General features: G+C 38.9%; 1 protein-coding gene across 2 annotated transcripts in view; it reads right to left on the bottom strand.

Annotated features, from left to right (window-relative positions):
- Adgrb3 (adhesion G protein-coupled receptor B3) overlaps window positions 1-24,704 on the bottom strand; it is a 729,546-nt gene that overhangs the window by 25,272 nt on the left and 679,570 nt on the right. For both annotated transcript variants that reach the window (XM_041655382.1, XM_041655381.1), the window contains exons 24-28: window positions 23,784-23,882; window positions 23,302-23,473; window positions 13,272-13,367; window positions 10,730-10,769; window positions 6,939-7,582 (exon numbers count right to left, since the gene is read on the bottom strand). In XM_041655382.1, the coding sequence (XP_041511316.1) occupies window positions 6,939-7,582; window positions 10,730-10,769; window positions 13,272-13,367; window positions 23,302-23,473; window positions 23,784-23,882 (1,051 nt within the window). The remainder of the gene's footprint in view (window positions 1-6,938; window positions 7,583-10,729; window positions 10,770-13,271; window positions 13,368-23,301; window positions 23,474-23,783; window positions 23,883-24,704) is intronic.

The following is a 24,704-nucleotide window of genomic DNA, read 5'->3' as shown; positions in this document are numbered from 1 at the left end:
AAATCAGCGACAAACGATCCTGTACTAACCCTGAGCGATGAAGGAAAAGGGGAAAGAATGGGTCATGACCAAACAGATGTGGGACATGTTCAGTCATAAGCTGTTCACTAAATTGTCTGTGTTTCAGACTGAGAGCAAATGCTGGCCAACATTAACTGGCAAAAAAAGTGTATATAAAATTTCAGAAAAATAAACCAATAGGAAGCACTACAAATCCAGAAATTGTGCTGACCTTCCTTTAAAAAATGTAATCTTTTTATAATATGCTTTCTTTTTTCCATTTTTATTACTGAATATCAACATGTAGAGGAATGAAAATAGATCCATATCTATCATGATGCACAAAACTCAAGTCCAAATGGATCAAAGACCTCAACATGAAGCCAGCCACACTGAACTTCACAGAAGAGAAAGTGGGAAGTACACTTGAATGCATTGACACAGGAGACCACTTCCTAAGTATAACTCCAGCAGCACAGACACGAGAGAAAGAATTAATAAATGGGACCTCCTAATACTGAAAAGCTTCTGAAAAGCAAAAAAACCCACAATCAACAAGACAAAATGATAGCCTACAGAATGGGAAAAGATCTTCACCAATCCCACATCAGACAGTGGTCTGATCTCCAAAATATACAAGGAACTCAAGAAATTGATCTTCTAAAAAACAAATAATCCAATAAAAAATGGAGCACAGACCTAAACAGAGAACTCTCAACAAAAGAATCTAAAATGGCTAAAAGACACTTAAGGAAATGTTCAACATCCTTAGTCATCAAGGAAATGCAAATCAAAACAACATCTTATACCTGTAAGAATGGCCAAGATCAAAAACACTGATGACAACCTATGCTGGAGAGACTGTGGGAACAACTAAGGATGTTCAACTGAAAATGGATAAGGAAAATATGGTACATTTACACAGTGGAGTAGTACACAGCAGAAAAAAATAACAACATCTTGAATTTTTCAGGAAAATGGATGGAGCCAGAAAACATCAGATTGAGTAAGGTAACCCAGAAAGACAATTATCACATGTACTCATTCATAACTAGTTTTAAACATAAAGCAAAGAAAACCAGCCCACAAATCACAATCTCAGAGAACCTAGACAACAATGAGGTCGGACCCTAAGAGAGACTTACATAGATCTAGTTAATCTACATGGGAATTAGAAAAAGACAAGATTCCTGAGTAAATTGGGAGCATGAGGAACATGGGAGAGAGTTGAAGGGGAAGGGAGAGGCAGGGAGGGAAGCAGAGAAAAATGTAGAGCTCAATAAAAGTAAAAAAAATAAAAACAAACAAAAATGTAAACTTTTACTCTTTGAGAAGTCTCTCAAATGTATTTATATCTTATTCACGCTCTACTTCTCTCCCTAACACTTCCTAGATCCTCTCTCTTCAGCTTCCCATCCAGCTTCTTTTCTTTCTTTCTTTCTTTCTTTCTTTTTTATTAATTTATTTATTTATTAAAGATTTCTGTCTCTTACCCACCACCGCCTCCCATATTCCTTCCCCTCCCCCAATCAACTCCCCCTCTCTCATCAGCCCTAAGAGCAGTCAGGGTTCCCTGCCCTGTGGGGAGTCCAAGGACCTCCCACCTACTGAGGCCAATTTATGCTACTCATATACTCACAAGTGTGGGACCATCCACTGGAGCAGAGTCAACTCATGAGGGGGCATATCCTCAAAGAAAACTGACTCCTTGAGCTCCCTTAGATGTCATCGACTGTTGCTATCGCCTCAGCTAAAGCTCATGGCTAATGAGACCCCCATGGTAACACGTTGACAGCTTTGATCTTGTGTATGTCTTGTGTGGGCTATCACAGCTGCTGTGGATTCATGGGTGTAGAAGTTTTGTCATTTCCAGAACTGACTTGTCTTTTTATAAATAATAATGCACTTATAATTTTTGGACAATCAATCAAAAGAACTACATTCTAAAATTTAAACTAGTGCTTAGGCTCATGATCCACCCTTGTCACTGTTTATCTTTCTTTGTCCTTCCTTATGCATGCATACATCATGTACTCAACATATGTAGTTACCCGAAGGTGAATATTTCCAGTGCTGAAGACAATTTTATCTTCGCCTTAAGTGATGTAGTTATGATCACTTGGGCTATATCACTTATGAAAACTTAATATTGCTAGTTTTACATACTTTTATAAACTCAAATTCTAAGAATTTTCAGAATTGCTTAATGGATCATCCTGGGAGTGACCACAGTTAGGGCAATACCGTGTAACAGAAACAAAGGCACAATGTAATAATGGGCATGGACAAAATGTGGATACACTTTTGTGCCAAGGAACTCCATGAATGTCTTTAACATTTACACCCAGTAATTGGGGGTTAGGAGAACAAACTCCCTTGGAAGCTGGAGCCTTTTCTGACGGTGCAGCAACAGTTGGAGCCTCCTCCTCTCTTTGTTGCTTCTTGCTTACTTGAATAAATGCTTCCACCCACTCACCCACTCGGGTCCCTTTGGCTTTCTTCTTTTTCCTCCCTCAACTTGTGTATTTTCTTGCATGCTGTTTTCTGATGACTACTGAATTCTGTGCTATCCATTAGCAGCATTTGCCCTTCTTGTTCTTCTTGTCACCTCTTTTGGAGGCAAACTCCTGAGCTAATGTCACAACTTTACATTATGTCTATGAATAGATCATGCAACAGCTTGTCATTGCTGCACAAGCCTCCCAGGTTGCATGTTCCCACATATTTAACCTCTTATTTCATTTGGATGGGCCAAAGACTTGATAGCTTTATTTCTTAGATGCTTGCTTTGTCTCCTTGAGCAGATGCTTTTGCTTTCGAGATTAGAACAACTTATTTAAGTGTTGTGAGGATTAATTAATTCTGTTCTAAGATGATTTGAGGACTTGCTAATGAAAAATTCTATTAAAATGGTAATTTTTAGTATTCACTTTGTTATGTATATACTCTCTTTAAGTTGTTTCCTAAAAGGTCACCTAAGTGGTTACTATTAAACGAAGAACTTAATTTCCTTCCTTTGTAAAATACAATCTTTGTGATCACTAAGTCTTTGAAATGTGAATCTTTTGTCATATATATGTGTATATATCCAATATTTTGCTTAGAAATAAGATTACAGAAATTTGAAAAAAAGTTACAATACTCAGAAAATACACTCAATGCTCAGGTACACCAAACCTGCATAACATCAACCTCAGTTGGGTTTTAGATGTGAAATGTAAAACATTTCACAAAACCTAAATTATTTTAGTGCAATTCCATTCAAATTTCTTCAAAGACTTTAAAAATAGTCATTGTACAGAAGAAAATTACCACATTGTTCTGATTAGTTTTCATGTTATATCCTTAGATATACTCTTATTCAAACCCCTTAGAAGACTTTGCAGTTTTGCATGAACATTTTGTAGCTTATGCTTATGTAGGCATTATTATAGTAGACAAAGTACTATCTGTGATATAAGGTTATGATTGGGGTAACAGTAGCAAGCCTACTAGTTTAAAAAAATGGATGCTTTCATCCAGGGACATGACAGCTACTCTAGAATAGGATTAGGTTTGCTGTATCTATCTACATCTTTGATTTGAGAACAATCCAAAACATGGATTTATGCTGAAACTGTCTTCTAATTGAGGTTAATCCAGAACTTAAGACTTTCTTTATAGTCTAGTTTTGGTCTAGAGTTTTCTTGTTCTACTTGAAAAAACTAGAACTATCTACATTTCATGTTCTATTTTAATTTAGACTGAGCATTGCTTTGGGGAATCTAGAAGAGCAACTAGCCTTTGGGGACCTCTGCATCTTAGAACATACATTATCAGAATAATTCTGATTGAAAGGCCATGCAACCAATTACAGTGATTTTCCTCTAAATAATGACTAATACAATAATATACATTAAAACAATTGGTTATTATATATACATATATAATAAATAAGAATACATGTTGGTTTTTTATATAGACTATCTTAGCAGCGGTTTATAGCAAGACTTCAAGATGTAGGACATGTACAAATTAGTAGCAGGGTAATGGGATATGTTATTAGAAAATCAGATATCTGATTCTGTGAAGCCTGCTTGCATAATTCTAAAACAGTATGAATTAACGATAATTGTTAGTAACCCCCTACTTCATTGGGAAGAAAAGAAGATGAGGGTAGTATACATTTTTACTGCTGATGGCCTTCTGTAGGGCAAAGGTCCTTGTCTGACTCTTAGTCCTGAATCTTACTTAGTATGCTTAGAATGTATACTTTGAGCCGGGCGGTGGTGGCATATGGGCATGTTTCATCCCAGCACTCGTGAGGCAGAGGCAGGCAGATCTCTGTGAGTTCAAGGCCATCCTGGTCTACAAGAGCTAGTTCCAGGACAGGCTCCAAAGCTACAGCGAAGCCCATTCTTGAAAAACAAAACAAACAAACACACATAAGAATATATGCTTGGGAGCTCAGTCCAGTGCTCCAGTGTGGGTCTCTGTCTCCATCCATCACCAGATGAAGGTTCTATGATGATATGCAAGATATTCGTCAGTATTGCTCTAGGATTGGGTCATTTCAGGTTCCCCATCCTCAGCTGCCCAAGGAACTAACTGGGGACCTCGGCTTGGGTATCTGGGAGCCACTCTAGGTTCAAGTCTCTTGCCAACCCTAAGGTGGCTCCCTTAACCAAGAACCGTGCTTCCGTGCTCCCCCATCCAACCTTCCTTCATCCCAATCCTCCCCCTTCCCCAAGCTCCCCCCATTCTCCCCCTCTCCCCCCTCTCTCCCCATCTCCCCTTACCCCCATCCCACCCCACCCCCAAGATCTCAATTTTCTCCCCGGCAATTTTGTCTACTTCCCATAGCCAAGAGGGCAACTATATGCTTTTCCTTTGGTTCACCTTCTTACTTAGCTTCTTTGGGATCACCAAGTGTAGACTCCGTGACCCTTGTTTATGGCTAGAAACCAATTATGAGTGAGTACATCCCATGTTCATCTTTTTGGGTCTGGGATACCTCACTCAGGATAGTGTTTTCTATTTCCATCCATTTGCATGCAAAATTTGAGAAGTCATTGTTTTTTAACGCAGCATAGTACTCTAATGTGTAGATATTCCACACTTTCTTCATCCATTCTTCCATTGAAGGGCATCTAGGTTGTTTCCAGGTTCTGGCTATTACAAATAATACTGCTATGAACATAGTTGAACAAATGCTCTTGTCATGTGATAGGGCATCTCTTGGGTATATTCCCAGGAGTGGTATTGCTGGGTCCAGGGGTAAGTTGATCCCGAATTTCCTGAGAAACCGAAACACCGATTTCCAAAGTGGTTGCACAAGATTGCATTCCCACCAGCAATGGATGAGTGTTCCCCTTCCTCCACAGCCTCTCCAGCAAAGGCTATCATTGGAGTTTTTTATTTTAGCTATTCTGACAGGTGTAAGATGATATCTCAAAGTTGTTTTGATTTGCATTTCCCTGATTGCTAAGGAGGTTGAGCATGACCTTAAGTGTCTTTTGGCCATTTGAACTTCCTCTGCTGAGAATTCTCTGTTCAGTTCAGTGCCCCATTTTTTAATTGGGTTAATTAGCATTTTAAAGTCTAGTTTCCTGAGTTCTCTATATATTTTGGAGATCAGACCTTTGTCTGTTGCGGGGTTGGTGAAGATCTTCTCCCAGTCAGTAGGTTGCCTATTTGTCTTGGTGACAGTGTCCTTTGCTTTACAGAAGCTTCTCAGTTTTAGTAGGTCCCATTTATTCAATGTTGCCCTTAAAGTCTGTGCTGTTGGGGTTACACATAAGAAGCGATCTCCTGTGCCCATCTCCTGTAGGGTACTTCCCACTTTCTCTTCTATCAGGTTCACTGTGTTCTGACTGATAGTGAGGTCTTTAATCCGTTTGGACTTGAGTTTTGTGCATGGTGATAGATATGGGTCCCGATGAGGAACAGAAGGAGGGAGAACATGAGCAAAGAAGTCGGGACCACGAGGGGAGCACCCACCCACTGAAACAGTGGAGCTGATCTATTGGGAGCTCACCAAGGCCAGCTGAACTGTGACTGAAAAAGCATGGGATAAAACTGGACTCTCTGAGCATGGCGAACAATGAGGGCTGATGAGAACCCAAGGACAATGGCACGGGGTTTTGAACCTATGTAATGTGCTGGCTTTGTGGGAGCCTAGCCAGTTTGGATGTTCACCTTCCTAGAAATGCACGGAGGGGGGAGGACCTAGGACTTACCACAGGGCAGGGAAATCTGACTGCTCTTTGGGCTGGAGAGGGAGGGGGAGAGGAGTGGGGGGAGGGGGAGAATGGAGGGAGGAGGGGGAGGGAAATGGGAGGCTGGGAGGAGGAGGAAATTTGTTTTTTTTTTTCTTTTCTCAATAAAAAAAAGTTAAATAAAAAAGAATATATGCTTGGAATACTCAATAGTTAAAGACTAACACTTAAAATAGTCAACATTCTATAGGAATAAAACAAAATATTCATTCTGAATAATAATATTGATCTGATATAAATAATGCTTATAATCAATGTGATGGCACCACTCACAGAAATGTTCAATTTCATATTAACAGATTGTCTTATAGGAAAGGATTTAGTTTAGCTTTGAATTTGCCAGAGCACCCAGTTATTATTTTATATCTGAAAATGCCTTCCATCAGTTCAGTGAAACCTCAGGAGGGTCTGCTGTATTTTCTTTAGGTTCCACTTAAGTCCCATGGTGAGAGAATTAGGACTGATTAGTATAATTTTAAACACATTGGACTCTACTTTTTAATAACATCTTGAACCAGGAGGTTTAAATGTACCACTATAAAACCTTTATGTCAAGAATCTTAATATGCGCATATCAGAAACCCCACCAAACCTGGCATGGATCGTCCTATCACTGACATTATGTGAATTGGCCTGTATGCACTTCAAATACCAAGGAACAGGTTAATCTCTATGACTCACCTCTAGAGAACTCATGGATATCGTAGATCCAGTTTCGCTTCTTGACAGTCCTGTGTTATCATCCAACTCGGAGGCCATGAAATTCTTCACAGCCGTGCGAGGCTCAAAGGGTAAACTCTGCATATGTTCCTGGGGTGCAAGATGCTGATCTAAGTTCATATTGAACTGGTCCATGACAGGGGGATTCATACTGAATTCAGGATTCACTTTGTAGTGCAATAGCCTTTCATGCGGCAAGGTTTCCATGCCAATATTCATCTTGCTTTCCTCTTTCATTGTTGGCTGAGTATTTACAGAGCTTCGAGGCATCACAATATAGTCACTTTCCATCATTCTCTCTTGAGGGTGGACTATGTCCATATCAGCCCCTCTTAAATTGTCATCCGTGCATAAGTACACAGTTCTCCGCAGTTCATTGTTCTCTTTCTTCAGACACTGACTGCTCAGCTCATTCATACTCATGGGCATGTGCAGGCCTGTGGGCTGCTGGATGATGACTTTGGAAATGACGTTCCCAGGCAATGTTGAATAGCTCAGCCCTTCAGGGTTCGTTCCCTTTTCTTCCTCGTCGTCGTTTAGAGAGATCCTGGAGAGTGTTCCTGTTATTGTTGCTGCTCGGCAAGGACCGATATCCTTATGGAGCACTGCAAATTTGACCATAGCAGTTAATAAAAAGAGAGCATTTCTTTTTATCGTTATATGCTATTATTTATCTTCCTACTAAACACTCTCTTAATGAAGCAAAAGAAAAATAATCTTTTAACAAATCGTTTGTACTTGTTTCTTCCTAATCCAAGTTACTGAATTTTTATTGATTCTGTTATTTATCTGATATTGATTATTGATTGTTATTGATTCTCTGATGCTGCCATAGAGCGTGAGCAGACTATAGATAAAGCATATCTGAAAACTGATTAACTGGCTTTCAAAAAGTACAAATGTCTTTCCATGAAAAAAAAAAACACTGCATTAATTTTCAAGCAAAGGATATACTGCCAGAGAAGATTTCTCCATCAGTCCACTTCAAAACATTTCCATAAAAATGTAGGTTTTAGTTACATTCATGTAGGCCTTTCTTCTAAAGTTTTCTAGAAGCTTTGATCATTAAGACAGATTCTTGAGGGCTGAGTGTGGTGGTACACTCTTTTAATTCTAGCACTTTGGAGGCAGAAACAGACACATCTCTGTGAATTCCAGGCCAGCCTGGTCTACATAGTGAATTCAGGACAGCCAGAGCTACATAGTGAGACTGTCTCAAAATGAAACTGGTGTAGAATTACCACAAAGCATAGCAACATAGTAGAAAATTTCATCATGTATAGCTAAGTAGAGAACATTTGTTTCTGAAAGCATAAAAACTTTCAGAATTTTGCCTATTATTGTCCAAGTTTTTAACAGAATAATAATTATGAAATAGCATAGAAGTTGAAAACCAGATTCTTGAGAATCTTTTGCTACTATGAAGAAATGAGGAAATGAACCCTTTTAAGTATTCCAAAGCATGAATCACTCAGACAGTACCTGCTCTCTTTAGAGATGCTGTATCTGTCCTTGTACTTCCGTCTCTTTGTTTCCTATATGTAACATCATGCTAATTATTCATATATAACTTTTAATGAATACACAATATGGTTGTAGATTTTTTATATTTTACATTTTTATGTATAAAAATAAGAAAATATTAAGCTTTATGATGTGATTTCTAGGAGCCCAGAACTGAGACTTTAAAATTTAGTGCAGTCAACATATGCAGAAATCTCTAGAAAAATTCTGAGGGAAGATGAGGATGAGCTCAACTTAAGAGGGTATTGGCCAAAAAATGAAAACAGAGAATAAACAAACTGCAACTTGTTTCATAATAACACAGTGGTACTATTCTGCATTGGAAAGGCTTAACCCAGACTGCAGTGCAGACAGGGAAAAAGGAATAATCTATCATCAGACAACATTGTGCATGCTGAAGGGTTCGAAGCAGCAGCTCTGGGCAGAGGTTCTGTGACGAAATTTTTCAGCACTCGCAATGCATCTGAGTGACTTGAATGTCTTCTAAGACCCTGGCTAGTGTGACCCAGGCCCACAGTTTCTAGTCTAGAAGGTCTAGGTAGGTCTTTCAAACTGAATTTCTGGCAAGCATCGGGCAATACACTGCTTGTTTGGGTACCACATTTTGTCAAACAGTGGTTTGATATGAGTAGCTGGTAAGGAAAAAAACAAAAGTGTCTGTTCTCATTCTTCCCTCTGTCAAGAACTCTAAGGAGTAGACAAAGAGAGGTAAGGAAGCTAAACTGAGGGTGGATGATTAGGAATTAAATAGATAACTAATCATTGAAATAAGTTCAAGCCTCTGACACAGCCATATTGTATTCTACACACGGGGAAACTTGTGCCATGGCGTGTGAATTTTAGAGATCATAAAAGATGGATAAGATTTGTTTTCTATAGGAAAGGACAATTCCTACTACCCTCACAGTTTCAAATCATAGCTGGTAGCTTACGACTGCGGTGACCATACCTCACTCAGAATGTTTTGATTGAATCCAAGAATACAGATTAGTTTCCCATGTGACTGTGATTATGGCAAGAAATATGATGTGACATTTGCATAGATTTTAATGCTCTGAGTTGAATCTGAAAACAACCCATAAGGGAGTCTGGAAGGTAGGAAGTGGGTGCCTTTCCCAAAAGAGCAGGTTCTGTAATAGCTGTCGTGACATTTAACTCCTTTGTAGACAGTTTGGAGGGAGACGTAGAAGGTACTCTATCAAACGTTCACTGGCTACACCATCTGAAATAGATGCCCTCCTGAAGGAAGTTAAGATGACAGTGTACAGGGATAAATACAGGCTGTTTGCTTTTCTACAAAAACATACCAGAAACATAGCTTTTTACATAATCTTAGGAGAATCCTTGACAGCACCTATAAAACACGGTAGGGCTTTTAGATGAGAAGATGATGCTTGTACTGAAGCATAAATCAGATGTGAATGCACACCACATTAATACAAGTAAATAGCTAACTTGATGAGAGCTGCAAGGGTATGCATATATGTGCACACTATAATTTAAATTTATTGACAAATTGGGGGCTATTTTCGGCACCAGGCCTTGGAAGATGCTATTAGAAATGAATGATGACACTTGACTGTTAAATCTGAAAGCAAAAAGCACTCAGATTGAATTAAACGATAATTGATTTCAAATATTCGGGTACTCAGGTATATATCCACTTTCAATGTGAGTAACGATAGCACAGAGAACAACAAATCCAAGGAAAAAGGTGGTACATTTTGATGCGCTTTGGAAGACAATTTCCCAGCTACTAAAAAACATCCAAAATAGAAAATAAATATTTTTTTAAAAAAAATTAAAAGCCCTCTTCTCTAGTGAAAAATTAGCCAATGATTAGAGGACAGCTACCAGTACACACACACACACACACACACACACACTAGTAGTTTACCAGTTTAGTGATTGATATTCTCTATATGATAAACAAGGCAGCTATAGTGAGTTGCCTTACAAGTGCTCTTATTCACGAGCCTGGAGGTTTATGACATATCTAGTAGTTTCTGCTGGTATGGTGCTCTCAATAGTCTATTCCTCACTTCCCAGTTCTCTACCTCTCTCCTCTTTCTATAGATCCCCAATGGCACAGTGATTCCCACTGAAAGATGCCACTATTCACTCACCCAAGTATGATGCATAAAGCATAGCTATTTTTAAAACATCAAAATCCACAAAATGATTTCATATTCCTATAGATTATATTTAAAAGATCAAAGTCTTCTTACCTGATCGACAAGCAATGTCTACATCCTTTTCAAAGTCTGTCTGTAACAAGAAATAAGGCACAGAATCATCATTTAATGAAGATGTCAAATTTTTTAATATTAAAATTCTCTGAATATTATAGATTTATAGCTAGCTAGCATTAGTTTATTGTTTTTGTGCAAAAGTAGATTCTCAAGGAATAATCAGAATTTCCTAGAGACAAAAACCCATGGAAAATGGAATAGTTTTGATATGGTAACATAATACCCCATATAATATGACAGAATTTTAGCTGGAAATGGTGGTTCCAGTGGTAATTCTAGCTACTTAGGAAGATGAAGTAGAAAGATTACATGTTCAAAGCCTATCTAAGCCAGAGAATGAGGTCAAGGTCGGTGAGACCATGCTTGGTCTAGAAGTTTAAAGGGGTGGAAATAGGGATGTAGCTCAGTTGGTAGAGGATTTGCCTGGCATGGCTGAGGCCCTGGCTTCAAACCCCGCATATTAATAAAAGTGTGAGTGGTGGCACGTCTCTGTAATCTATCACTTGGGATGCTGAAGGAAGGAGAATCGTAAGTTCTAGATCATCCTTGGCTTCATGGTGAGGCTAGCCTAAGTTACATGAGATCTTGTCTCAAAATTAAAAAAAAAAAGTTGGGACTATAACTCAGTGGCTGAGCCTGCACAGGCCACACAAAGCCTTGGTTCACTCTCCAGTACTTCCATAAATTTTAAGGCAATAGCCTAACTTGAATAAAGCAACCAGAAGGTACCCTTAAATAACTGACTTTGGTTGTTGTATTTTATGCTTCTAGTTTTAGTGTGTTACCTGCAGCCTCTCAAAGGCCATTGGCTAAAGGATGTTTCCCATCAACCTGTGATACAATATTCTCTAATACACTTATGGTAATGCTTATACTGCTATCGAATTGTATTTTCTCTGCTGTAACCAACGGCTCTCAACTGCAGAGATTAAAGATGAGGGCTAAACATCTATTCCTCTGGCCTAGAATCTTCTGGATATTGGTACCTCTTTCTCCAAAATTCATATTTTAAACAAATCAGCTTATTTTTATGGTAAAATCAAATGAGCCTGTTGTAAGCAAGTTTTTCAACTAGATTCCTTTTTTTAAATATTAGTTTTTAAATTTTTATCACTGCTGCTACCACTCTTATTATTATCATCATCATTATCGTTATTATTGCTATGTGTAGATAAACATGCTCACATGCTGAAGCACACATGTGGGGGTCAGAGGGAAACTTTGTGGCTGCGGTTTTCTCCTAAGTTGAAGTGGGTCCTGGAGATCAAATTCAGGTCACCAGGTTTGCACAACAAATGCCATTACCTGCTGTAACCGCCCAGTGTCAGTATATTAAACAGATTTTTATGGCTATCTGGTTTTTGTAAGGAACTGATTTTGTTCCTCATCTTTTAGCTGCTAACATATTGCTTAGCCATGTTTTTTATGTTCCATACAATAAGAGAACAGTTATGCTGCAGAAAGCTCATTCCGATTCAGTCTCAGTTCTGTTGATGTTGTTGGTTGGTTGATTGTCTTGTTTAGAGACAGAATCGCGCCATGATGACTAGAGTGGCCTTGACCTGGGGATCCTCTTACCTCAGCCTCCCTCACAGTGCAGGCATTCCAGGCATGCACCACTCCCAACTTCCACTTCTGTTTTGGTGACAGCAATTTTATCTCATTTCTAAAATTTGCCGAAGTGTTTATATCTATAATAGCCTTCACTCCAACAGAACACTGAGCTTATGCTCAGGATGGACCCGTCACTGGAGGGGTGCCTTTTCTCTGTTTTAGTTTCATGGTGCTTTCTTTGGGCTGTATAGGTGAACCACCATTATCTGTGGTCACCTTTAAAGATGCATATTTAACTGCTTGGAGTTGCAGCTCCTCTAATTATTCTATAATCTTCAATTAAGTATGAGTAGGAGAGGGGAAATGATCAAAATTTGTTTTATTAAATTCTCAAAAATTAATAGATAGAAAGAAAAAGACCATAACACACACTGAGAAAAAAAGGGTAAAGTCCATAGTGCTCATGTGTAAAAATCATTATTTTGAATTGGATTCTAGACAAGGTGAAAATACTCTTCACTGTTGTATAGGACACCAATGTAACCCACAAGAGAGTCAACAGCAGACCTTTGATTCAAAGGCAATCCAGAAATAACATTTACTGGATGTTGAAGTAAAAAGTATTTATTTTATGATTTATGTATTTATGTGGTGTGTGTGTGTGTGTCTCCATGCTTGTAGGAATAAATGGAGGTCAGAAGAGGGAATCAAATCCCTTGGAGCAGGTACTCATGAGCTGTAGATGTGGGTGCTGGAAACTGAACTCCAGACCTCTGCAAAGGTAGAAAATATTTTAATCATTAACTCATCTCTCCAGCTCACAAGGTTTTAGTCTTAATGAATTAAAAGCAAATTCTGATTTTATTCTATTTTATTAATAAGGAATTTGTTATATATACATACATATATTTTTCCCTAAGAAACCATGACTTAATTATCATCCAGAAGGAAAATAGAAGCTCACCATGATTTGAGCGTGTCCATTAGGAAAAGAACTTGAAGAATCAGCATTGATCGGATCCTGACAGTTTCTCAACCGGCATCTAAATGCATCTTGTACCTGTGAATAGGAAAAACACATCGATTTTATTTTTTTCCTCAATAATAACTAGATACTGTCCATATTGCCCATCCGTTATGAGAAAACTCTATCTTTATTTGTACAGTATAAGCCTCATCTTGTTTCCTGGCTGGCCTGGAACTAGTTATGTAGATCAGGCTGGGATTCTAGAGAGAAGTGCACAGAGATCTACTTGCATTTGTCTCCCTGGTGCTGTGGCTGTGATTATGAGCAGCACTACCATGCATGACATTGCTTACTTCTTGATCCAAATATAGGGGTACTTGGCTAGGGTCACTGGCCAGTGTATTGGACACTTGTCATCGTCTACCAAGTTAAGTGTTGGAACTCATGAAAGAGCATGATAGCTATTTCTGAGTTAATCCTTTTCACTCCTATTGTATGATGGGTTTTTCTTCTATTGTTATAAACCATGTGCATATTGTTGTGTGTTTGTGTGTGCGGGAGATATTGTTATTGTGTAAGGTACATAACAGATTTGAACACTACGAAAAATAAAATCACGCAATGATCTCTTGGCTAGAATTGATTTATGATTTTTCCTTTTCTGTCTCACATAAGAAACTTGTGTGAAGACTATTCCTTTTCTCTATTCGTGTCTATGTCCCCAGACACAAAAACAGGAAACAACAGACCAATATAAAACAATCTCTTGACTTCTGGTTGATTGACTTGGGAAAGATCAAATCTCTTGAGCTCAGTCAGACTCCCTTGACATCCCACCAGGTCCCGGATGCAGCGTAAACATCTCACAAGAGGTTCCCAAGGATGTTACATTAATTGTTGTTATAACAAAAAAATCTCAGCAGAGACAAAGAGCTGAAAGGGGAACATCACTGGTTGTGGAACAAAAGCAACACCTCAGCAACAGGATGCACATCCCACTTCCTGTGGTCCCTTGGGCTCCTCCCAGGTTGTTGATGAATATGTTCACAGATGGTGACTTATCACAAATCAACAGCCAGGTCATTCATTTTTTTAATCCTTTGTTTGTCTAACTCCATGTGTTTGATATTCTCCTTCTCATCTACTATACTCTGTTTTTCTGTTATTAAAAGCAGAGCTGCTGTTCTGTTTTCCCTATGTTGAGTCACTATTATAGACTACAGGATAGTCATTTGTGGATCTTCTCTTTGGAAAAGCACAGCAATATAACATCCTGTCTCAGTTTTGATGCGAGATGTGTAGAACATATACGTTGGCCAGGAAGCAAAGAGGACAAAACAGAACATAGTGGATCAAAACCTGAGCCCACTAATTTGTTGATTTGGGTCTGAAATGTGGACCTCAGTAGTCACTGTCACAAGTCTGCTCTGTCAGTCCTATAGAGACCTGAACATGCATCTCCTCTCGACCTAGGGTTCTCTGTCTGGTGGGGTAGCTAACTTCAGTGAAGTTGAACTGAGAGCAGGTGTCTTCTGACATCTTCCATTCTACAGTGCTAACATTGCCAATCTCAGATTCCTCCAAAAGAACCATCAGTTCCCTAATAACATTTCTTTGGTCCAACACATCAATTAAGAGTCCGGCTGCGCCAAGATCTACTCCAATTTTTTTTCCCGAAGATTACATAAAACAGGACTGAATCACTGAGCCTCTCACGCTGAGGCAGACATACCCAGGATAGAGCAAAAACCTATTTCATCATCAGTGTTTTCCAGAGATGCCTTTTTAGATCAAGATATCATTGTAGGTTATAAAATAATACATTAAAGATAGAAAATTGGTAATGACTTTAGTGTTTGCCTGGGTGCCATTATTTTTCTGTGATTCTAAAGTCTGAAGATGGGAACACACAATGTAAGAGTGTTTTCCTTTTAAAAGTCCTATAAAACATTGTTAGAAAAACAGGTTCATGGTAAATTCTGTTTCTACCGCAAGGCTACTGTTAAAGTACATTTAATAAAGAAAAATAAAGAATATGTTAGGAACATTGCCTCTTGGGGGTTTGTCACATGAAGATTCCCTTCAAATCGACTTCAAAATACCAGCCTATATAAAATATGAAACACTGTGGTAGGAATGAAAGCTGCCATGCAAACTGTATCCAAAGCTCCCTGTCCTGCTTTCACTGTCTCTTGTTTCTCTTGATGTAGCTGAGAGGTGGTTTGATGGATGCCTATCTTTGTTCTGTTACAATAACTGCATCAAAGTGTCAGCATGTTGGGACATGGAATTTTGATTGACCTAAATATGTGTTCCTGGGCCCTGGTCCCTCATATATTTAGCTCTAGAATAACTAATTTCCCTCCTTAGAAAGGATGAGAGTTGTGTGCTTGCACCGACAGTTGCAATATTAAGCATTAATTTCTCTGACCCTTGCTAAAGGTATTTTTTATTTCAAAGCTATGGCCAAAACGTTGTCAAGTATTTTACAGCTGACATTTAAAAACATGAAAAAGCAAATTCTGTAAATTTCTCTTCCAAGTCATTGTCTTGTTGATTGAAAGAGATAAAAAAGAAATATCTTTTTCAAAACATATACTTACACACACACAAAATCAATACTTTTTACTGCAAAACTTCCAGGTGTAACAGTGGGCTATTACAAAGGGCACATTTACATTGGAGAATGACATCAGCTTTATTTTATCAATATGAGAGAGAAGACGGAAAAGCACACACATCTTCCACTATGTTAAGGCCATTTTAAGGTTCTTACAGGTGTCATAATTTAAGAATTAGATTCTAAGACAGTTTTAGTGCACAACTCTCATGCATAAGGATTTCCAGGGAAATTTCATTTGATTCCAAATGCTTTATTTGATTTTTTTCTTTAAATCTGAAAATACACTGAGACTATCATGGTGAATTGGCATTAAATATTTGCTCAACAGCATGGGAGGAAGCGATGAGACAAGATGCACAGGGCGAATCTTCTTACCCCAGAGGGGCTGATGGGAAAAGAGTGTCTAAGAAAAGATAGAGGCACATGCAAGCACTGTAGTAACTGAATGTTCTAGCAGGCACACAAAGAGTTTGGTCCCTGGGTAATTAATGTGAATTATACCAATAAAAAGCTGGAATTGGCTAAAATTCAAGTGGTAGACAAACATAAAAATAAAAAACAAAAAGCGAAAATAGATCGATTATTGTATGCCATCGTACGATTAAAGTTCCCCTGAATCTCCTATACCAAGGTTACATTTACAATGATGAGCAGCAACTGTTCTTTATTTACGATTTATGAAGAACTAATTCTTTACTTTAGTTAATAGTTCTATTTAAAACTATTATCAAAACTTTTCTGAAGCCTGGTAAACTCGATTTTTAAATGAATCTGTGGGGGAACCATGAAATATTTAACATTAATTATGCCACACTTCATATCTAGATTATAAAATGTCTTCTCTTTGAACCATTCTGAAATAGGTCTGTCATTCTAAATGATGATCAGATGGAGCTAAAAGTAAGAGGGAGTAGCAAGGGACAGATATGCCACTGCCTTTAAAATATTTAGAGTACTTTAAGGATCCCTGATGGTCTGGAGGGAGATAAAGGTAAGGACAGAAGGCGGTATCTTTAAGAAAACAGCAGTTGATATCAGTGATGTCTCGACTAAGTTTCAAAGCAGCTAGGGGGCTTTTAAAAATGTCTAGAGACACAGTCTTTCTCAATGCACACGTTTTTTTGGATGATATCTGAGTTCAAAGTAGCTTCCAGGGGAATGTCTAACTCCTGTCTCTCCCTCATGAGGAGAGACATTTTGGTTTTCTCACAGCCACAGCAGAGGCAGCAGCAGCAGCAGCAGCAGCAGCGGCAGCAGCAGCAGCAAGCCAAGAGCTTCTCAATTGGTCCTCACTCCCGAGGCAGCTGGCAGAGAGTCACTGTGCAAAGTCCATGCCAGATTTCGAGGTTTGCAGGATAGGGGCACCCAGAACCCTTGGCAGTGTTACAAATCCGCGAAGCCTCCCAGAGAAGAGTTTCACAGTCTGAAATGGGTTCTGGATTTAGCTAGCTGCTGAACTGCTCAGACCGCAAGTCTTCTCCCCTAAACTATGAGAAAGTCTTACTTCAAGCTACTCTTTGTGAATGTTTGTGAAATCACAAGATCATTTTAAGTCAGGATGACACACATTTTTTTCCCTTGTATTCGTTTGTTATGATTTCTGGGGAGAGGGCTGTCTTACACGCTCCGCGTCATCTTAAGTCTTGAGTCTACAATCACATCTATTGTTTCAGACTTGAACAAATGGCACAGAGTTTTTTTTCACCATAATGTATTTTATATTTAATCATTAAATGAATGAATAAATCTCAGTTTCATAAATATTACGGCAATTGACATAAGGAGCATGAATGACTTGACATTTAAAAAATATTGCTTGACTTTTCTCCTAGTGAAAGAAAAAAAAAAGACAGGAAGGTTTGTCCTTTGCTATGCCATGAAGGGTTCAGGGTGCACTCTCAGATTCAAGAACTGGTGGAGCTTCATTGGGATCCCCCAATGCTGAGGGATCTACCACTTGCTATCTCAAACGTCCGTGCTTTTGACCTTCAAATCCGTTTTTTGTAGCCCTCTTTGGGGGACACTGAGACTTCTTTAGACCGTCTTTCAAACACGCGGTCTGGAAATGTAGCTGTGTTCCTTTCATGTGCAAATGTGAGGGGAAAGAATTCTTCGCTAGACACCACGCCTCGCACCTTCCCAGGAGACATTTCATTCTAGCCTGGTGCCATAGCCTTTGAGACAGACAGGCGTGCACCGAGGCTGCACAGAAGAGCAAGCTCACGCTTCGAGCCTGCAAGGGCGGCGCTTGACATTATTGCCATAGGTGACAATAGCTGAAGACGGAGCCATGTTTCTTGCTTCAGAAGTCCTCATTCCTGAACGTCATTCTATTTCGAGCCTTTCAAATTTACTGAACAAAGCCTGGACTACTTTAAGCCAAGGAATGAACCAAAACAAAAGGACATTTGGAAAAAAAGGAATAACCAGATATGTTTTCCTTTTACTCCTTTTGTCAAGACACATGCACCACACCAAAATCACAGAGCTAGAAGGTGAGCTCTTGTGGGTATGAGAGGAGAGGGAAGTGGGAGCCGCTTGTCACCCTGCCAGTGTCAGGTCTCTGCTCACTGTAGGCAGCATCACGATGCTGCTCCCCAGAGTAGGGGGCATCTGGGAGGAAGACGTGACTGGAAGAATTTAGAGCAGCCATAAATCACAGTTGGGTGCTCCCTGGTAGGCACACCAGTATAACAAGTTGGGTTTTAAGTTCCCTGTGTCTGAAGTCATGTCTTCCATCAGATGTCACACATCTGTTAACCTCTTAGGCTTCTGCATGGGCATATGTCTGAAGATTCAGAAAGATGCAGATGTTGACTATGTAAGTGGAACAATGAGAACCCGGGGAAGCCTAATTTAGAAGCAGTAAGATCTACACTCCTTGTCTAACAAACAGGATGTGGAGTGAGGTGAGACTTTTGGCTTCTGGGGAAATGTAAAGACCAACAGCATGCCGTCCTCTGCTGGGCCGTGTCCAACCGAGGCTTATTTTGTCGCCTCTTGTCATTCTCCTGCTTCAAGGCACATATTTTATTTTACTAGAAACAGAGCAAAACAATAGAATCTTTAGGTGATTTTCTTTTGGAATTTCAAATTCAGTCTGAAAAGTATGACGGTGTTAGTAAATGAGTTGACTGTCTCTTAATCCATGTGCGATGTATCTGTCTTCTGGGCAAAATGTTACAATCAAACCCTGATCCTCCCCACATTGGGCCACTTACTAACTCTATAAAACACAGTCATGGCTTTTCAGGTACAAGTTGGAGTAAGTAGCTGTCATCAGGACCATCAGATGCTCTAACTGGAATTGTGATATGATGCAGGGAGGGAGGAAGGAAGAGAGGGAGGGATGCAGGGACGGAGAGAGGGAGGGAGAAGGAGGGAACACAATTCATGTTTATTTTAATGGTTTTCCTTCAGAATTGCTTCACAGGTTTGGATGAATATTTGAGGTCTCATCTGGTGCAATCTGCCTTCATGCCAGAGCCCGGGAGAGAGAGAAGAGGATCTTAGCCCTGATACTAATGTCGTCAACCAGCCCTAGGATGCTTGCACAGGGACACAACAAGATCATCCATTTTAATGTGTAAATTTTAAACACCCCCTTTCTATTTAGTGAGGGCTTTATTTTAGATGATTTGGTATCACAGTCTTGTTATTTTCCCCCTCTGACATCAAGCTGCAAGATTGTCTCAGAGCCTGGCACAGCTAGAGCCAGAGATGAGAAGAATGTGCAGGGACCAAAAAAGTGGTTTCCTAGCAACAGGAACTATTCCAAAGGTTTCCTAAGTCTTGTGTAGTTTCATTTCCATAGCAATGAGGAGAATAGTAAATAGTATGTGTTCTTATCTGTTCGATCCAAATGAATTCTAATCACCAAATACAGGAAACATCTATACTTGTATTACAAGATTCAATCTGATTGTCTAGAACACATATTACTGCCTAGATTAGGTGTAATGTATTTTGATAAATCAGATGCCTGAATATTTTAAAACTATTTTTCTCTTTTTTGGTTTTGTCTTTTTTTTTACCCTTAGAAACACTTGCTAAAACAATCAAAAAGGACAAAGTTCTTGTAGAAGAAGAAACTATAGTGTAAGAAAAAAATGGTATTCAAATACTAAGTTTGTCAGGTTTAAAGATCAGGAACAGATATTTAGATATTCAATTTTCTTTTTATCGAAATAAAGAAGAGGTTTGGGCAGATGGCTCAATGGGTAAATTCTCCTGCCTTGCAAGCAGGAGAATCTGAATTTGAATCCCCCGTGTGTGTATAAAAGAACCAGCATAGTGCTAAATCTATAACCCTGGCCCTTGGGGTAGAGGTGGAGGCAGAAAGGAGGAGCCCTACTTAGACCTCACTGACCAGTCAGCCAAAGGCAGACTTTTGGGTTTAGTGGGAAAGTCTGTCTCAATGAAATAAGGCAGAGAATGGCAGAGGACACCAGAAGCCCTGCTTTGGTTCCATGGACAGCACACTGGTATATTAACATATACTGCATCCATGCAAACACAGAGAAGTTCAGGGGTCAGTGCCAGTGCAATTATCTCTCCCTTCTTCTCACATTTTTCCTTTAACATTGATCCCATCAAAAGTAAAATCACAACCAAAATACACTCTCTGCATTATGTACCCTAAATGTCACCATTGCAATTGTTCATCCCTCCTGGAAGGACAAGACTGTATTTCTCTTCCACAACGAATGGGCAAGTCAATATTCATAAAAATAGCAACAATTAAAGAGAATCAAAAAAAGAAGAAAAAGGAGAGGAATAAGAATATGTATGCACCCAGACCCTTTGAAATTACTCTGAAGAAAATAGCAGAGAATAAAATGATGAAAAAAGCAATAAAGACAAAAACTGTATTCTTAGGCCTCTTGTGGATTATCAGCTAAGAATTACAAATTAAGTACTTAAAAGCCACACATTACAACTCCGTATTTCACAAACATTGTTCTATTTGCTTTGGTGTACTTTTCTGGAAACAGTACTGAGAGGGGGCACTGAGGCTATGGGAAAAGGGTGTTTTTTCTCTTATTCTACATTCAGTGTTAGGGAAATAAGGTCACAATATGAGACAAGTCTACTGCCAATGTCAGGAGATACATGTGCAGATTAGAAAGACCCATTGCCTTCAAAGAAGCTTGCTGTGATGCAGCCCATATCATGTATAAAATGGTTTAAATTATAAATGTAAAAACCTTAGCTCTTTAGTAACAAAATTTCTATAGGAATTCTGAGGATCACTTGCCCTTAACGGAAGTGTATGGATTTTTTATCAGGGTTACAGAGTGTTTATATGATTCAGTGAAAAATAAAAAAAAAGAATATGTTCATTTTAGTGTTAAAACTAAAGAATGTTATAATAATTCACTGTGAATTTGTCAATAATACAGTTACTCATTTTGAATTATCCACTGAAAAATATCAGAGAAAATGACCATGCTTTTGCTCCTGCTAATAGGGAAAACACGTATTTACAGATTTCTTATTTAGTAGAAGCACTTGTTACATGGTTTGACTTAATTGCACTTAAATCATGTTTTTGACAGCTACTCCTCTAATTAGAAAGTACTGAAAAGTTCTGATTGGTATCAAGAATTTTTCTGCCAAATATTTTTCTCCCTGTAAGCAGCAGAGATTTGATAATAAGCCATCATATCTGTCATTTAAAATTCTGTTTATTTTGAGGAAAGACTAGCAATGTCTAAAAATGAGACATGAGTTGGGCATGTGGCTTAGTGGGTAGAGAGCTTGCCTAATATGCACAAAGTCCTGAGTTTAGGCCCTAGCACAGATAAAATTTACACAGTAAGTCTGAGATTACTGTAGGCTACTCGACATCATGCCTTTAAGAGAAAAGAGAGAATTCATCTAAAGGTAGAATGCTTGTCTATGCTTTCATAACTGGGGTATTCATTTCTTCTGAACATTGCATGCAGATATGTCTTGTACCTTGTTTAAAGCCTGCTAGAGTCCATCCTTAATTGTCAACTGAAATGGCTCTGTGCCTATTAATTTAGAAGAATTCTGTTACTTAAAAACGTTAGAGGAACGTGAGTAAAAGAGATGTGCACTATAGTCATAGTTGGAAAAGAATATAATCTACATTTGCATTCAATTGCTTTTTAACTGTCATTACTTAGCTCTATAAAGAGCTCGATATTTGGGAGATTTTAGAAGTGATATTTTAGGTAGAAGTTGGTGAACAAGGTCTGACAGTTGTACGCTACTTTAGACGTTGAAGTTGTGAAATATCCCTCCCTTGCAAGATGAAGAAGTCACACCTCATCTGTTTTCATGGCTTCTCGTCATAGAATATTCTTAGAATACACCTGTGAGTTTACTGCTGACATCTGCGCCTTCCTGAAATAAGGCAGAAATACGGCTCTTCCCACCTAATAAATCAGGTAGAGGCCTTTCGTTCCCTTCACACATCGCTGTAAAACGAAGGGGTGTGTGCTTAGAAGCACGGGCACTCTGTGATGTGTACAACACAAGTTACTCAAGCACACTCGCTAACGTGGACTGACAGTCGACCGGTCTCAAAATCACACACATGGCATGGTGTCAGCTTGTTCTTGAGACCCTACTCGTCCCCAGAGTAAACACTGAGATGACTCATAAACCTTGTCAACACTGTGTCGGTGCTTGCAAGCACCCTGGATAATTTTCACACTGGTAGGAAAACAATATTTTGGCCCTAAACCACACAAGTCTGCTGTCTCTCGCTGTCTTAGCGATGCTTGGTACCTGTCAGGGTTTCTAATCCAGAGAAGGCTTCCTTTTCCGAAAAGTAACTGAAACTGTGACCCAGACAAGTGCTGGGGTTGCAGGCCTGTAGCTCCCAAGGACACTGACTGCCTGGAGTGCCTTAGTATGTGAAGGTTTTGTAGTTGTTGCTAAATACATCCAAATGAAGATCATTTATCTTTCGGAAACTTTCAAATGCAGTTTGCATGGAAAGTAACATTAGTTAATAATAGGACCAGGGATATGCTATATGTAGTAGCTATATCAGGAGACAGGGAAGAAATAGCAGGGTATGATGTCTATGAACAGTGCATTTAAGGCATGCCCCCTTTACCCTTTCTCCCTCAAGTTTCTCCAGCATGCCTAGTTTTTTCATCTGGCTTGAATCTGTTCCTGGTTCTTGGCACCTCTGGATGCGTTCCCCTTGTACAAACCACATGTATTTCACCCTGTCACTTTATGAGTGTCCAAGTCTCCTGACTTCTTCCTTAGAGTTTCTTTCCGCCTTTGAATCTTAAGCAACAGTGAGTGGAGAAGATCAACTTAGTCTGAAGAGCAGGATTGCAATCCAAGATCCCCCTGGTTAATTAAGACGCAGGTTCCCACGTTTACTTATCTCTTTCACAACAGAAATCAATTCCTCACCTCTCTCCGAAGAATGCAATGGACCATGACTATCACGAAGCCTTGTAATGAATCAAACACAGCAAAAAGGATTTGGAACAATATGGAACGTTTGTCTGTCATGGCCAGAACTGCAGACATCCATGTCAGAGCCAGAAGGGGCAGCACTACGCAGGAGCTCCAGAGGGAGGCCCTGTGGAAAGAGAAAAGAGAGCAATATTACGTAGTTGCATGCCACGCTCTAGGCCATAACCAAACCCCCCTTCACTCTCCCAAAAAGCATTCTTGTGTGTGGCACCAAGACTATTAACTTGGAAACCACTAAACAAATAACACTTGAGATTTGGAATTATCTTTTATAGACTATCCCGCAATAGTTATAAAGGTAGTTGCCCAATTATAAATACTCAAGTATTAGCAAACACATTTTTTTTCCATCATAGCATTTTCTCACATGCACATGTAAACTTTTTAACAAGAAGATGTAAATGATTGGGACTAACATGGCGTTACTGGCGGTGGTGGCTGACAAAGCTGTTGTAGAAACTACTCCACACTTGGCACATTTGAGCGTCAAACCGCTATGAGGCTCACTCATCTGACTGCAAACAAACAGAACACCCACAAAAAGAACAAAAATATTGAATTGTCACCAGAAAAGTTGCAGCTGCAGGTTATTTTTTAAATACTATTTCATGCAGAAAAGGTATACTTATCAAGGATGAATATTCTAGATCACTTTACAGATGCAGTTAAACCATGTATTCTTCCTGCAACATTCACATTTTAACGCTGTGGGCTCTTGGAGCATGCAAAGTATGTTTCTATCACTTACATTACACATGGCCCTGTGTCTATAAAATACAATTGGCTAATACATTGATTTAAACGCATGCATGTGCTTGTACCCACATACAGTAATAACTCTTTATTCAGACCCATGGTAAACGAACATGTGAGGACTCCAAGACTCAAAGATTTTCATTGTCATATGAAGAAGTTTCAAATGTTAGGAAGACTTCCAGAAATATTAATATTATGGCAGGAGATCTAAGAAAGTAAAATATGTATCATACATATATGTATATATATGATATATATGTAAAGACTTTGAATGTGAGAGATGAAGTTTCTAACTCTCCAGATTCTTACTCATCAATGCTTGTTCAAATTATAGGATGATCTGAATACAGAGACTGATAGAATGAAAGATTACATAATAATAAAAGAGCATAAGACATATTTATAACAGTAATTAAGTTCAAAGTAAGAGATTAAAACATACAACACTTAATGATCTATGTGGGGCCAAGAATTCAGATTCAAAATATGTAGATCTTATCTATTACTTTATGGAAGCAGAATGAGACTAAATAGAAAACATTTTGCAAGCATTTCCCTTGCAAAATTGTTCCCTGAAACAT

The sequence above is a fragment of the Microtus oregoni genome, unplaced genomic scaffold, assembly GCF_018167655.1.
Source record: "Microtus oregoni isolate MIOR12 unplaced genomic scaffold, Mior012 000007F_ref0000211, whole genome shotgun sequence".
NCBI classification, from domain to species: Eukaryota; Metazoa; Chordata; class Mammalia; order Rodentia; family Cricetidae; genus Microtus; species Microtus oregoni.
The sequence above is the reverse complement of the archived record's forward strand: the minus strand, read 5'-3'. Positions and strand labels throughout refer to the sequence as shown.